Source organism: Megachile rotundata, chromosome 4, assembly GCF_050947335.1.
Source record: "Megachile rotundata isolate GNS110a chromosome 4, iyMegRotu1, whole genome shotgun sequence".
Lineage (NCBI taxonomy): Eukaryota > Metazoa > Arthropoda > Insecta > Hymenoptera > Megachilidae > Megachile > Megachile rotundata.
In genome coordinates, this window is record NC_134986.1 from 17193985 (window position 1) to 17210449 (window position 16465).

Consider the following 16465-nt stretch of genomic DNA (forward strand, 5'->3'; position numbering starts at 1 on the left):
GCTTGTACACGCGGAACGATTTTCGTTGGAGGGTGAATTCGAGGTTGGAGGAGGACAAGTCGAAGATAAAGGCGAACTTTTCGAGTTTCGAAAGGTAAACGAGAGTTTTAAAGAGGATTTAAGACGGAACCAACGGCACATGAAAGTTTATCGTGATAGTTACGCCGGCAAAATTTCTTGTCGAATCGTCTTCAACTTCCGCTTCTGCTTAGAAAACATCCTTAACTTCCTTCCTTTCCATTTAGCCGACTGTTTGAAGGTAGTACACGGCTAACAACTTGCTCTTTAATTTTATTATCTTGCTATCCACCTAATTGTCGCTTTAAAGTACGGGTTTTATGGCAGCTTTTGTGGTAATAGATACATTTACTGCTGTGTAAATCACCTCGTTGTGGATTTTCGTGTCGGACATTTTTTTGAGGTTGGATATTTTTTTGGGGCTGGACATTTTTTTGAGGTTGGATATTTTTTTGGGGCTGGACATTTTTTTGATGTGGGACATTTTTTAATTATATACTGGGAATTAAGAAATTTGGAGGTTTAGAAATTTAGCAACGTACGAATTTGTGGATTTAGGAACTTAGGAAGATAGGAATTTGCGAGGGTTGGAGATCGGAAGATGCGAATTTGGGAATTTAGGGATCTGAGGAAGGAAGTTGAGGGTTCTTTTGGTGATTCAGGGATAAGAAAGCGATCTGTAAGTTTGGGGGTTTAGGAATTTGTAGACGTCGCAATTTGGGGATTTAGGGATACGATGATGGAATTTGAGGGTTGTATTATAGGGGTTCAGGAATTTGGGGTGTAAGAATTTGAGGATGTGGAAATTTGCGAGTGTAGAAATTTGAGGGTACCATAAGTGTGAGGTTTAAGAATTTGTGGATGTAGCAATTTGGGGTTTAGGGATACGAAGATGAAATTTGAGGGTTGTATAAATTTACGAATTTGTGAACTTCGAAATAAATTAATTTGAGGATGTAGAAGGACGTTGTTAGTGTAATTTAAGAGTTCCATGAATTTGAGGATTCAGGAATTCGTGGATACAGCAAGTTAAGGATTTAAAAATCTAATGATTTAAATTTGGTATAATACTTCTTTGATTTAATACTTGAACAGCTCCCAAACTTGAAAAGTTCCAAAATTTCAGGGCATTCCTTAAAAATTTTTTAAATTTGAGAATTAAAAACTTTGTAAATTTGAGAAATTAAAAATTTGTAAATTTGAGACAATAAAAATTAGTAAATTCGATAAATTAAAAATTAGTAAATCTGAAGTGAATTACAAAAAATAGCAACTCATACTGAAAGTGTAATTGTGGCAAATAAGAATGGTTCATGTTCAGCTTCCAATTTAGAGTGATCTAGTGAAAGGATATTAAATCCCTTACAAACTTGTCTCGTTCTTCCCTAGGCATATTTCATCTTCGTCCTGATCCTCTTTCGGGAAAGATCGCGTTTTGTTCTTTTTCACGAAATCCCTGTCGATGGAGGTAGCTTTCAAAGGGAAGCTCTCGTTTCGAAGAAATCGAGTCATTTAGGGAATACGATCTGTCATTGAAAAATGAAAGAGCGAATCATGGGAGCTGACAGTAGGATTCACCTGACTTCTTTTCACGAAGAACAATTTCATTCGAAAAATTTACAGATGTATCGAGTTATGTGTCTTGTTTCATTTACTACAGCTGAAGTGAATATCTAATTTTATTTTATTGATTGATTTTGGACAAATTGACAAACTTATAGGTTGATAAATTTGAACAGATTGAATAGATTTACAAAATTGAACAAATTGACCACATTGACAAATTTGAAGAAATATAACAGATTGATAAAATTGAACAAATTAAATAGATTGACAAATTTGAACAGATGCTAATGAAAAAAGATATGTCAATGTTAAAGGAGCAAAATTTGATAATCGTCAAATTTGATATAAATAACATTTATATAAAAATAAAATAAATAACATTATGTTTTAAAATAAATAACATTATGTAGTGATACATGGATTTTTAAAACAGTGTTTCAAATCTTAAACTACAGACCTAAATCATATGCGACTGGGGATTATTCACAGTGGAATGAAAAAGGAAGGCAGTATAATAAATAAGGAATAGCTTAAAAGCCCTGGCAGAAAAATGGCTAAAAGTTCCATTATATTTAACTAAGAATACATTCTATGTCAAGGAGATTGAAAACTGTCCCAGAGATAAGAGGATGATAAATTATTAATGTAACCCCTTAATCCTGAAAAAAGTACTATGACCACTTCTGCAAGGTTTATTTTTTATTTAACACTTTTGTGAACCAATTTCGTTAGTATAAATATATTTATATAATATAATTTTAAGAATTTGGGAATTTGAGGTTTGGGGATTTGAGGATTTGGAGTTTGAGAATTTGGGGATTTGAGGATTTGGGGATTTTGAGAAGTTGGGGTTTGAGGATTTGGGGATTTTGAGAAGTTGGGGATTCGAGGATTTGGGGATTTTCAGAATTTGGGGATTTGAGAATATCGAAATTTGAGAAGTTGGGGATTTGAGAATTTTGGGATATGAGAAGTTGGAAATTTGAGAATATCGAAATTTGAGAAGTTGGGGATTTGAGAATTTTGGGATATGAGAAGTTGGAAATTTGAGAATATCGAAATTTGAGAAGTTGGGAATTTGAGAATTTTGGGATTTGAGAAGTTGGGAATTTGAGAATTGTGGGATATGAGAAGTTGGAAATTTGAGAATCGTGGGATATGAGAAATTGGGAATTTGAGAAATTGAAAATTTGAGAATATCGAAATTTGAAAATTTTGGGAGTTGAGAAGATGGAAATTTGAGAATATCGAAATTTGAGAAGTTGGAAATTTGAGAATATCGAAATTTGAGAATTTTGGGATTTGAGAAGTTGGAAATTTGAGAATATCAAAATTTGAGAAGTTGGAAATTTAAGAATATCGAAATTTGAGAAGTTGGAAATTTGAGAACATCAAAATTTGAGAATTCGTTCATATCAGAATTTGTATATTTGAAAATCAGGGAATCTGAACATTCACTTCATAAATCAATTCCAAAGCATATTATTATTTATCGCGAACGCAGAGTTCTAAACAGCTGGCGGAATATCGTAGTATATGAAGCGCGGTAGTTTGCCGACTGTCAAGATGGCTCCAGCGATCAATTTTCAAGCGAGTCGACGAGTTGGAAATTGCTTCACGATTCGATGACTCCAGGAGGCCGGGAATTCCAGGAATTCGAACGATCTCGCGAAACTATTCGCGAACTTCCTGTAGCTTTCAGCTACGTTGAAATTTCCTGTGGTTCGGTGTTGTCGGGATGTTATTTAAGAATTTTTCTTTTACGAAGGACCAGCCACGATAAATTTCTCGCGTGTTTCACGGCTTCACGCCGACAGATATTTTCCCTTCGCAGATAAACTCGAAAAGCTACATCGAATACTTTTGGATTTTAATTTAAACTGCAACCTTGCTTTTCTTTTACTCGCACTTCTTTCTTTTACTGCGGAAAATAAATAAAATTCACATCGTAAAATACTGAAATAGAAGAATTTCCCTTATTCAAATCATACATATATGACACATATGATTATCACGTATATACATGGTTTATCTCTCTTTTTATAAAAAATTTAACGATAATGTTTATCATAAAAAATTTTGTTAACATACAAAATAAATTTATGTAGGAGTTAATGGAGTTTGTTGAATTTATAATTAAGGGATGAAACAAAATGAAAAAGAAGTATGTTATGAAAATTATTGAAATGATGATTCTTTGTGTGTTTTCAGTGGAGAAGGGGGTCCTGGACCAAAGCAGCGAGAACCAGCAGGTGATCGAGAGGTGTTACCCTCTTCCGCCTCAAAACACGTTGATGCTGTCAGAACTTCCGGAACCACCGATTCCTCTCAGCGAAATCGGACCGATTCCACCTCCGCCGATGTTCAGTTCCACCAGTCCTACCCTCTTATTAGCCAAGCAACGACAGATACGAAACCCTTTATCATCAGACTACGAGGACGAAGGTACACTTACCTATAATATACTTTTGCACAACCACACATATGCACACATATGCGTGTTCTTTTGATCAATTCTTTCGAAGTTATTACTGATTGAAAATAAGTTATATCCTCCACGTCATATGTGTGATATTATTGATGTGTTAAAAAGAACATGTATGTATGAATGTATGGATGTTTGTAGGTATATGTATGTATGTATGTAGGATATGTATGTATGTATGTATGTATGTATGTATGATGTACATAGTTAAAAAGAACGTATGTGTGATGTAGTTAAAATGAATCTATATGTGATATAGCTAAAAAGAACCTATATATGACGTAGTTAAAAAGAACGTACATATGTGTGATGTAGGTAAAATGAATCTATATGTGACGTAGCTAAAAAGAACCTATATATGACGTAGTTAAAAAGAACCTATGTGTGATGTAGTCAAAAAGAACCTATGTGTGATGTAGTCAAAAAGAACCTATGTGTGATGTAGTCAAAAAGAACCTATGTGTGATGTAGTTAAAAAGAACCTATATTTGATATAGCTAAAAAGAACCTATATATGACGTAGTTAAAAAGAACGTACATATGTGTGATGTAGGTAAAATGAATCTATATGTGATGTAGCTAAAAAGAACCTATATATGACGTAGTTAAAAAGAACCTATGTGTGATGTAGTCAAAAAGAACCCATGTGTGATGTAGTCAAAGAGAACCTATGTGTAATGTAGTCAAAAAGAACCTATGTGTGATGTATTTAAAAAGAACCTATGTGTGATGTAGTCAAAAAGAACCTATGTGTGATGTAGTCAAAGAGAACCTACGTGTGATGTAATTAAAAAGAATCTACTTCACCATCTTCGTTACCTACATAAACATCTGTCGTCACGCTATTCTATGGTCCTAATGTAACGTCTCTTGTTCTACAGAAGACGAGGAAGACTTCGACGTGGAAGAGGAGGACAACATGTACGTAGCCAGGATGTCGCAGCCAGACCCGAGCATCGACACGTCGAGGGTGGAGGAGATCCCTGCGAAGGAGCCAAAGTTTCACGCGGTGCCGTTGAAGAGCGTGCTGAAGAAGAGGGGTTCCGGAAGTGGGCCTGGTACACCGCAGAACACGCCAACCCAAGAGAACAGGCCGTTGACCCTTCGTCAGGAGCTGCATGCTTCCTTCAAGTTAGTGGAGCGACACCTTCGAGACACGTTTCGGAAGTCGAAATTTCCGGGATTTATTATTCGTGAGAGATTTCTTAGCCGAGATATCTCGAACGATCGAAGAACGTCCGGTTCTCCGATTCGTGAATCGTTTTCAGCGGTTAAGATTCGTCGCGAGAAACGGTCCTCTTCAGGGTCTCGGAATAAGATACTCTTCTGTCCGGAAGTGGATGCTTGAAACACTCGGGCGATTTTAACGGGTGATTATTAAGGGTACGATTGGAAGGCTTGTTCGAATTTAATTAGCGCTGGCTTTAATGGAAACATCTCGAGACCCTGAAGAGCCTCGTCTGGAACATCGTTCTTCACCTTCCGGCCTTGTCATCTCTTTCACGCACACGTGCACCGTGTTCTCTCGTATTATTCCCTCTTTCTACGTTTCAGCCTCTTTTCATCGTCGTTTTGCTCACTTCGGCCCCGCGATTGCGTCCCTTTTCTGCCCTTCCCTTCGACGGGTCACGTCGGAATCGATCGATAAGGCGCTGCTTTAATTTCGCCGAGTGCAACAAGCGAGAGTAACGCACTCTTGCCTTTCAACTTATTTCGATGAACGATTCACCCTTGCACTTTTATCTTCGCCAAATTTCATTATTTTCGACTCGAATTTCATGTAACGCAATGGACTTAATCTGCTTGTGCAATTATTTCAGTTTATTTGTACTATTTATTTACTTATATTCTTATGTTTTTTATATATTCATTCAGTTCTGTAATTTTCTATATTTATACATATTTTGTTTACACTTGTGTGAATTTCTTTGTATATTTATTTATATGTTTATTTATATATTAGCTTATATGGTTCTTTAAATACTTGCTTATATGTTTCTTTAAATACTTATTTATATATTTCTTTTGTATGTCCATATAGATTTTCTGTTTATACATTTTATGTTCACACAATTATTTATAGAAATTAATTTATTTAACAGTATTTGCACAAGAAGCAAGCAGAACCTTCAATTTATAAATGAATTTGCTATCACAGTTTCACATAATAAATTATAAATTACAATGCAATAATATATTACATAGTAAGTAATGTTTTAAAGTAAGACAGTAAGGGTGATTCGTTCAGTTGTTCTACATTTAACCCTTTCCTTATAAGCAATAACACTGCAATTTCTATTAAATAAATTCTAATGAATAATACTATTTTCAAGCTTCATTTAAACACCTGCTACAAACAGTATTGTAACTAAATTTACTTTGAATATTATACACTTGTTCATATTTGATCAAACAGAGTCTACAACTGAAACCACTTAAATACTTCACTACTTCGTTTCATTCATTTCATTCATTATTATTACATGATCAAAAGTGTCTGAAAAAATTAAATTAAATTGTGGTGAGGTTAGAAAGGGTTAAATTTGAATCGTGAAATCGAAGGATCGAGAACGATGGTCCATTGTGTGCGAAACTTCGTCTCATTTCCACTCATGAAACATTTATCAATCACCAGTAAAGTGTCGTATTTTTCTTATGCTTAACCAGAAGGCCACCGTTAAGGCCTAGGATGAGAATATGGTAATTGGACATTGGTCTAACTAAGCATGCGCGAGTCAATATGGTATATAAATATATATTTGTATAAATATTTGTTTTACCCACGGCGGTTGATCGCAGAGAACCAACAATCTTTTTCTATTTCTCTCTTTGTACATATTTTTCTTCTCTTTTGTACATATACACTTTCCCTCAGAAATCATGGATCCAGTGACAATTTCATGGAAACAATTAAAATCACATCTGAAGAATTTTTGTTGTTTTTCTAACTGTATGTTTGCAATAATTTTTGTCAAAATTAACGATCAATTTTGCATATGTTGATTTTTAATACCCAAAATTTTGATGCCTTTGTTATGCCTTTTTGTAAATTTTTGCTGTACTTTTTGCCATTCGCATTTACAACTCCGCTTATGATTAAACATCCTGCATACACTTTTAACTCTGTTATACTCCTTACACAACATTTACCCATCAATAAAGGAACTATACATTTTAATAAAAAATTTGTCCTATAATTTTTAAGCGAAGGTGTGTATATTTCTACTCCATTTCCCTTTACTATCGATCTTCACACTTTTTCTGTCTTTCTCTTCACACGTTTTCTCTCTTTCTCTGTGTGTCAGCATCACGAGCGCCGTGAGCATGGTAAACGTAAACGACCTTAAGCATGAGAAAACCCTAGGGAAACCCATGAAAACCGTCGTCCACGCTTCACCCGTTCCATTATACGTTCAACGCGAGAACCTCGAAACCCAAATCGACGAGAACGAGGATCTCGATCGAGTTGCAGCTCGATTCGTCCCGCTTCGGTGGACTTTTCGATACATTTTTCTACAACTTGTAGGGCGTTTCTTATGGTTCGCTGTATTTATAGCTTTCTGGGCCCCGTAGCTACTGGTTAAAATCAAATTTTTAAACTGTCTTAAAATTAACAATTGGTTAAAATCAAATTTTTAAACTGTCTTAAAATTAACAATTGGTTAAAATCAAATTTTTAAATTGTCTTAAGATTAACAATTGGTTAAAACAAAATTTTTAAATTGTCTTAAGATTAACAATAGGTTAAAATCAAATTTTTAAATTGTTTTTAAAATTAACAATTCTATTCTCATATAAATTTGTAAAGAAGTAGTTAATTGTAGCAATTGGTGTGTTCATAAGAATAATCACTATAATTGTACAGCAATATTGTTACATTCATAATAATAATAATAATATGTATATAAAAAAAACAATATGTACATTAATATCATAAAATCAAGTTAGGAATAGTATAAAAATATTCTTATATTCACAACATTAATAATATGTATATAACAAAAACAATATGTACATTAGTATCATAAAATCAAGTTAGGAATAGTATAAAAATATTCTTATATTCATAACAATAATAATATGTACATAATAATAACAATATGTAGATTTGTATCATAAAATCAAATGAACACTTCATTTTATCAGAATGAGAATTTGTTTAAAAAATTTTATTAGACATCTTGTGCAAAGATTAGCAAGAAATGATTGTAATAAATGAATTATAATAAGTTATTCATTAGAAATGATGTTTAAAATGTTTAAACTGGTAGCTTATAGGGTTTCAACCGATTGTTTCAGCACATTGGAATGTCTTTTATGGAGACAAATCTGTGCACGATTTTTGACATTACTATTATTAAATTGATCCAACTGTACATAATCCAATACGTATTAATTGTAGTTCCATCGACGTCCTTCCAATAAATTCCTGTCTGGTATAAACTGTCATAAATTCTAATAGTAATATACATTATATTGTCCCAAATTACAACAGTGAATTAAACATTATATTATACAAATTATCAGTAAAAATTTTCAACCCCAAACATGCAAATCCTTTATCAAATTTAAATACAAAAATCTGTTGCCAAATTTAAATACACAAATCTCTGTTATCAAGTTTAAATGTACAAATCTGCTCCCCAATCTAGATATTAAATCTTGCAGAATGCCTCCACAAAAAATTTTCCAGAAACATTAAATGAAATTTACAAGTTAAATGAAACTTGCAATAATTTAAAGTCGGACTATTTTTCTCTTCATCGTGTCCTGCACAAAATTGCATATGTTGAGAGGTTAAAAATAGTGAAGTCAGGACAATAAGCTAAGAAGAACAAAAAGCCATAACAGTGTGTTCAAACAATCGTCACAGTAAAAAGCGAAGGGAAGTTATCTTGCCGTCGTAATTGATAAGCCGTTTCACAATGTCCATTTCGCACAGTTTCCACAAGTTGCTTCTGTTATCTTCATCAACGTGTCACACTCTGCATACGTACATACACACAGCTGTGTCGTTGTTTCATCCTCCTCCATATTTCGTATCTCGTGTTTGAAACGTGGTAGAGTAGAACATTGATTCTGAAGTAGCGTTAATCAGTATGGTCATTCTGCAAGGAGGTTCTAATATTTTGCAATTGTTCGTGGCGTTTCTTTCAGCAGTCGACCGGTCAGATTTGGCCTCGCCTTGCCGTGCACCCTCGAGAACAAAGAAAACGCGAGGCCGTACGTGATCAGGGAGGATGCCGATGGAGACTCAGCTGATGGTCAAGTTCTCTACAGGGACGAGTACGATGATGAGAAAAGTGAGTTATGTTAAGTTTTATTACTTTCTTGTAGCGGTACTTTTGGAGGTTCAGGTATTTAATTTTCAAATTTGGAAATTGTGAGTTTACTAATTCCGAGATTATCAAACCTAGTGTAGAAGTAGATTTCTGAATCCATCTTCGAATATCCGAAACTTCCACCATCTCGGAACTCTTAATTTCTCAAATTTTCAAATTCTTAAACTCCTAATTTTTACGGAGAAGAAAATATAAACATGTTCAATATTCACCATTAGTGCATGGTGAATGTCGACATTTACCGGTGTAAGTCAGAAATAAGGGTATTTAGCAAATATTTCGGACATACACCAAGCGACTATGTGAATGTCGACATTCACCAGATTTCGGTCTTTCACGGTAACATACATATTAATCTATTTATCTGAATTATTAAAAAAATTTGAAAATCTCAGAATCCTCAAACTTTGAATTTTCCAAATCTTCAAATTTCCAAATTCTCAAGTCTTCATTCTCCACATTTCTGTACCCAAACTTTCGAATTTCGAGCCTTCGCAAAAGAGTGCGAAATAAAACGAGAAATAGGGAAGAGTCGAAAGCTAGCAAAGTGGCAGTAGTATCATTAACGAATCGTACAATTGTAGTAGATTAATTGCAAAGTAATCCGCGTTACGTAGAAAAAGAATGGCGTAGGAGAAATTTCAATTACAGACGGTGACCGTTGCAGCTGTATCGTTTGTGTAATTCGCTCGGCGATGGAAGGCAAACAGAAAATGGGAAAAAAGGAGCGATAAAAAAGAGCAACGAGCGAAACATTGTTTCTCATTATGCTTGCCAAGTAACTTTCAACCTGTCGTATATTATGTAAAAGTACCTCCACGATTCCTCCAGCGATCGAACGAATTGATCGATTATTCCCTGTGTTTCATAATTAACGATATCGAAGCGAATTTCACAGCCATTAAGTTCGCAGATAAAAAATTCACGACTGGTTAGTAAAATGGAACAAGATTACGAACTCTATGACTTCGTTAATTAACTTTCAACCGGAATATTAATTTTGTTTAATTAATTAACTAATTATTAATTATTTCGTTGTTGAGACACACGAGGTGGATTAAGTTTCGGGTTTTAAGTATTATGGATAGAGGGAAAATAAATTGTAAATGACGTAATTTAATATTCACAACAGAGAACGAATTTCCGGCCCAATTTCGCGCTTCGTTTAATATTTATTATAAAATTCGAAACAGTGGATCGTACCCTTGATACGATGTATTATTTTAGTTATTACAATTTGGGGACGGAATAATTCGACTAAAATATTAAATATCGACGTTTGTAATTATCGATAAAATTCGACAGAACAGATCTTCCATTAAATGTGTAACACGCTATGTGTCGAATGACTCGATGGCCGACGGCGTTTATCGCAACCACGTTTCCAATTAATCGAGAAGAGATTTTAAACTCCTCGTTTAACTCATTCACCGGTGAATGTCGACATTCTCCAATTTCGGTCTTTCACGGTAACATGTATATTATCATTTTAGTACTTGTACAGAATTTGTCACATACTCCACCCTGTTGCAAGACATTTTATCGAGAACTATCTTGTAAATAAAGTCAGGTAAAAGAACTCAAGTAAAGTGTTGAATTTATGATAATGTCGCTAAATAAAGAGATTGAATGAATCAAAATGGCGGACTTTCATTGATGACGGATGTCTCCGGGGTAAAATTTGAACGAGATATCTCGATTGGCAAAGATCTAAGAATCAGCAACCGCGGACCGAACTAATTATACACCCGGCGAGATACGTTTATTCACATAGACATACGCGTGATCACGCGAACACCTCGAAGGTTATATTAATCCCCGAAGATAGCTGGCAAACGGTTCAGTGTGTTTCTGGCTGTTGTTTTGCCTTAGTTTTCCGCCTCCGTTGCTCGCGATTCGACGTTTCGAATATTAAAACGATCCTCCATTTTGCCGATAAACTCTTTTCGGACTCTTCAATTTTCCTACGACCAATCAAAAAACGTTGACAGTGCTTCTGTTTCCACTTGTTGATCGAAAATCGAGTGAACAATTGTTCTTTTAAAAAAGAACTGTTTTCATTGATTAAAAACAGTTGGACAATCTTTATTCGTTGATTGAATGAGTGAACAGTTTGCTGTCTTTCAATCAATTTTCGGTCGATTAAAAAATGAGTGAACGGTTCTGATTCGTTGATTAAAAACAATTTACCTGTTGTCTTTTATGGATTGAAAAATAAGTGAACAGATCTTGTTTGTTGACTAAAAAACAATTCGACAATTGTCGTTTGTTGATTAAAAAAATAAGTGAACAGTGCTCTTTCATTGATTAAAAACAATCTAATAATTGCTGTTTGTTGATTGAAAAAACAGTTGAACATTCTCATTCATGGAATAAAAAATACTTTATGAAATTGTTGTTCGTTAATAAAAACGACTAAACAGTTTGCATTTGTTGATTAAAAACCAGTTGAAAAATTTACATTTTTTGATTAAAGAGTTATGATACATTTTTAGTTAAACAATTAGTACATTACATTTTTAGTTAAAGAATTAGTACGTTACATTTTCAGTTAAACAATCAGTACATTACATTTTTATTTAAACAATTAGTACATTATATTTTCAGTTAAACAATCAGTACATTACATTTTTAGTTAAAGAATTAGTACATTACATTTTCAGTTAAACAATCAGCACATTATATTTTTAGTTAAACAATCAGCACATTACATTTTTAGTTAAAGAATTAGTACATTATATTTTCAGTTAAACAATCAGTACATTACATTTTTATTTAAACAATTAGTACATTACATTTTTAGTTAAACAATTAATGCATTACACTTTTAATTAAACAATCAGCACATTAAATTTTTAGTTAAACACTGCATTTTTTTATTAAAAAAGATAAACTTCATTTGATCAAGAAACAGTAGAACAATTTTAAAAAACAAGTTTAATTATGTAAATTGGCAATAATTAATCGAAAAAATTAAAACTGTTGGATCCAGAAAAATCTAGTGAATAATTGAAAATTATATGAGAGTGTTAAGAACAATGACAGCATGTTATCGATATGGACAGCATCGACTTTGTCGATCGCGTGTGGATCGATCGAGCCCTTCAAACCTGAACCTCTTCTTCGTCGAAGTCTCAGCTGTTCCTCGATTATTGGTGGTAAATCGCGATCGAATCAGACCTTAAATAGATCGAAACGATTATTGCGTGATTCGATTGCCGATATAGTTGCCGGCTTCGATGCAGGTAGTTCATTGTGTACAAATATTGACTCACATATAAACGCTTTGGGTGTAAACAATATTTCTTTCGATTTATTAAATGTTTGTCTTACGTGTTACTTGTTCAACAATTATTATTTCTTTTATTTTTATTATCAATTTCTAAATAACAGAGATCTATTAACGTATTAAGATCTATCTATTAACAGAGAATATTGTAAAATTAATAATAAACGAATGAATTAAAAAGAATCTAATAATAAAACTGTACGCGAAATGAATTATGAAATATCATCGACTACAAATATGTTGATTGCTTTAATAAACGGAACAATTAAAGAGACGAGGCGTGCAAGGGATGTTTAATTACGGGGTTAATTGTTTTTGTAATTGCAGGTCGGTTGGCAGCAAAGATCGCGCGCAAAGAGTCGTTGTCGCTGAAACTCGCCCTTAGGCCAGACAGGCAGGAGCTCATCAACAGGAACATTCTTCAGTTGCAGACGGACAATGAGAGGCAGGAAACGAAGGAGGCGATTGGTGCCAAGCTCATCAGGTAAAAAGATTCTTCTTTCTTCTTCCTTTGCCTCTCCTTTCTCCGGGAAATCGCTGAAGTTGCTCAATTATTTTTAAACCTCCACTTTTTACTTCTTTACATGGTCGTATTTTGAAGTATTCTCAGTTGTGAATTTGGGAATATTGGGAATATTCGAATGGGCATATTTGTGAATTCGCTGATGTTCATAAAATTATGTGTAGTTTTATGTTTGATGGGTAGTGAATTTTCTGGATTTTTAAGTATTTTTTCTCGAGTTTTGCAAATTATGAATCTTCCAATTTCCAAATCACCTAACTTTCAAACCCTCCAACTTCCAAGCACCCGAATTTCCAAGCACCCCAACTTCCAAGCACCCCAATTTCCAAGCATCCCAACTTCCAAGCCCCACAATTTCCAAGCACCCCAACTTCCAAACCCTTCAAATTCCAAGCACCCCAATTTCCAAGCACCCCAATTTCCAAGCACCCCAATTTCCAAGCATCCCAACTTCCAAACCCCCCAATTTCCAAGCACCCCAACTTCCAAATCCCCCAACTTTCAAACCCCCCAATTTCCAAGCACCCCAATTTCCAAGCATCCCAACTTCCAAACCCCCCAATTTCCAAGCACCCAAACTTCCAAATCCCCCAACTTTCAAACCTCCCAATTTCCAAGCACCCCAATTTCCAAACCCCCCAATTTCCAAGCACCCCAACTTCCAAACCCCCCAATTTCCAAGCACCCCAACTTCCAAATCCCCCAACTTCCAAACCCCCCAATTTCCAAGCACCGCAACTTCCAAGCACCCCAACTTCCAAACCCCCCAATTTCCAAATCTCTCACCTTCCAAATCTCCCAACTTCCAAACCCCCAAATTTCCAAATCCTCCAACTCCCAACCCGCCCAACTCTCACATCTCCCAATTTCCAACTCCCCAAATTCTAAATTTTCCACTTCCCAAACCCCCAAATCTCTAAATTTCCAAATATTTCACCCTAAAAATCACCAAATCCCAACCTCCACGTCACCACACGCAGATCATTAATCACTCCTCCTGCAGCGACGACGTTAAATTTAACTTCAGACAATGAAACGTCCGCAACAAAAAGTAACGGTCCTTGAAACAAAACTGTCACGGTCATTAGAAGGAAACAGATTTGCGCGTAAACAGGAAGAGGAACGAGGAGAAACTTTATCCGAGGATTATTAAAAGCTCCGATAAGCCACGGTGAAATAAATGAGAATAAAAAAAAAAGATGGAGGAGAAAAAGCATGGCAGGTATTATTCGAAGGAAGCTCATTGATCGGTCGCATTGAAACGACCGCTGAATCCTCCCGTATCTCTGGTTGCCATGAATAGTGACGTCTTTGGGCATAGAAAACCGAGGCTGAACTGTTCGCGATATCGGGTTTGCTGACGAATAGTTATACTCGCGTGAATTTAAACGCTCGCATTGACGTAGAACATCCTAAATTTAGGAATAACAAAATTGCGAACGTCGAGGATTTATTTCTTTGGAAACCCCTGATGGGACTCCTGTGGATTTTGTTTAATCGACTTCCTAAATTACTTGTATAAATTTTGTTAAACGTGTGTTAAACGTTCTATGATTTCAACATCTTCATTGCGAGTCCTTCAATTTTATGATCACGGTTGCAAAATTTTTACTGAACTCGTATAGGAAGTTTGTAAAATTTTCAGTTAACTAAATAAACAGACAAAAATTCTGTTTAATCGACTTCCTAAATTGCTGTGTTAAACGTTGTATGATTTCAACATCTTCATTGCAAGTCCTTCAATCTTATGAATTTTTATTGACTTCATATATGAAGTTCGTCAGATTTTCAGTCGATTAAATGAGGACGCAAAAATTTCAGATGTTTTATGAAAGATAGAAGAATATAAAAAAAAGGTGAATGACAAGAAAGGGTATGATTGGTTTTAAAATCGATTGAGCTTTCGAAGAACGTGAGAGTTGGACCAGCAGCTGTCTCTGAGACGATTACATCGGATCACCAAGCAAACAGTTGACTATGGTTGAATCACTTGTTTGCTTTCTTGCACGGGTTCTGCATGCCTCCTTGACCAATTGAACCGATCACCTACCGCAAAAATCGGATTAAGAGCATTCGATGATGCACTCGTATTGATTCGAGTGGCACTCGTTTGTTTCAGGCGGCTGAGCATGCGGCCAACCCAGGAGGAGCTGGAAGAACGGAACATTTTGAAAAGTAAGCTTTTATATACTTTCTGATTGGAAAATTTAGAGGAAGTAGTGTAGACAATTTGTGTTAACAAATACGAGTACACGCAATATTTTAATGAAACACGTAATTTACAGAACAAAGTCCGGCCGAGGAGAAGAAACAGAAAGAAGAAAAGAAACGATATCTTCTACGGAAGCTCAGCTTTCGACCGACTGTCGAAGAGCTCAAAGAGAAGAAGGTATTGAAATATCTTTATTGTTCAAGCATCATATGAGAACGTATGATAATGGTCCATTGAATGTTTCAGATCATTAGGTTCAATGATTACATCGAAGTCACGCAAGCTCACGACTACGACAGAAGAGCCGATAAGCCCTGGACACGGTTGACCCCTAAGGACAAGGCAGCCATTAGGAAAGAATTGAACGAGTTTAAGAGTTCGGAAATGGCCGTTCATGAAGACAGCCGACACCTCACCAGGTATATTCTTCTTATAAAAAACAGACTCTATTATCTTGCAGACGTTACATTATTTCAATGTAATCATTATTTAAGTACAAATGTATTGTTCAGACTAGTAATATGTTATTTAAGTTAGGAATTCATTGTCGAAGTTACAAGTTCATTGTCTAAGTTACAAGTACATTCTCCAAGTTATAGATACATTGTGTAAGCTACAGGTACATTGTCAAAGTTAGAGGTACACTGTGTAAATTACAAGTACATTGTCCCAGTCACAAATACATTGTCAAAGTTGCAAACACGTTGTCAAAGTTGCAAATACATTGTCAAACTTACAGATGCGTTATCAAAGTTATAAATCTATTATTCAAGTCACAAATACATTATCAAAGTTACAAATGCATTGTCGTTACAAATGCATTGTCCAAGTCACAAATACATTGTCCGAGTTACAAATGCATTGTTCAAGTTAAAAATACATTGTCCAGAATTTGATCAAGAATTACATTGCTTTATTTGACCCTTTGAAAGAAAATTTATATTATGGCCAAGAGATTAATTCAACATCTCTAACCTCTCACCTTAAAAGAGTCTAACAATCAAATGAAACTTCTTTATTCAATAATCAA

The 16465-nt window shown here is 34.8% G+C and overlaps 1 protein-coding gene across 11 annotated transcripts in view; it reads left to right on the forward strand.

The window, feature by feature from the left end:
- The window catches only part of LOC100874708 (phosphatase and actin regulator 2), a 312191-nt gene that overhangs the window by 287560 nt on the left and 8166 nt on the right, over positions 1 to 16465 (forward strand). For 8 of the 11 annotated variants that reach the window (XM_076530596.1, XM_076530598.1, XM_076530600.1 and 5 more), the window contains 8 exons: positions 3796 to 4029; positions 4951 to 5200; positions 6737 to 6769; positions 9227 to 9372; positions 13028 to 13184; positions 15343 to 15398; positions 15509 to 15612; positions 15682 to 15854. In XM_076530596.1, coding sequence (XP_076386711.1) covers positions 3796 to 4029; positions 4951 to 5200; positions 6737 to 6769; positions 9227 to 9372; positions 13028 to 13184; positions 15343 to 15398; positions 15509 to 15612; positions 15682 to 15854 — 1153 coding nt within the window. The remainder of the gene's footprint in view (positions 1 to 3795; positions 4030 to 4950; positions 5201 to 6736; positions 6770 to 9226; positions 9373 to 13027; positions 13185 to 15342; positions 15399 to 15508; positions 15613 to 15681; positions 15855 to 16465) is intronic. The other 3 variants (XM_076530595.1, XM_012286897.2, XM_012286891.2) reach the window with 3 other exon arrangements.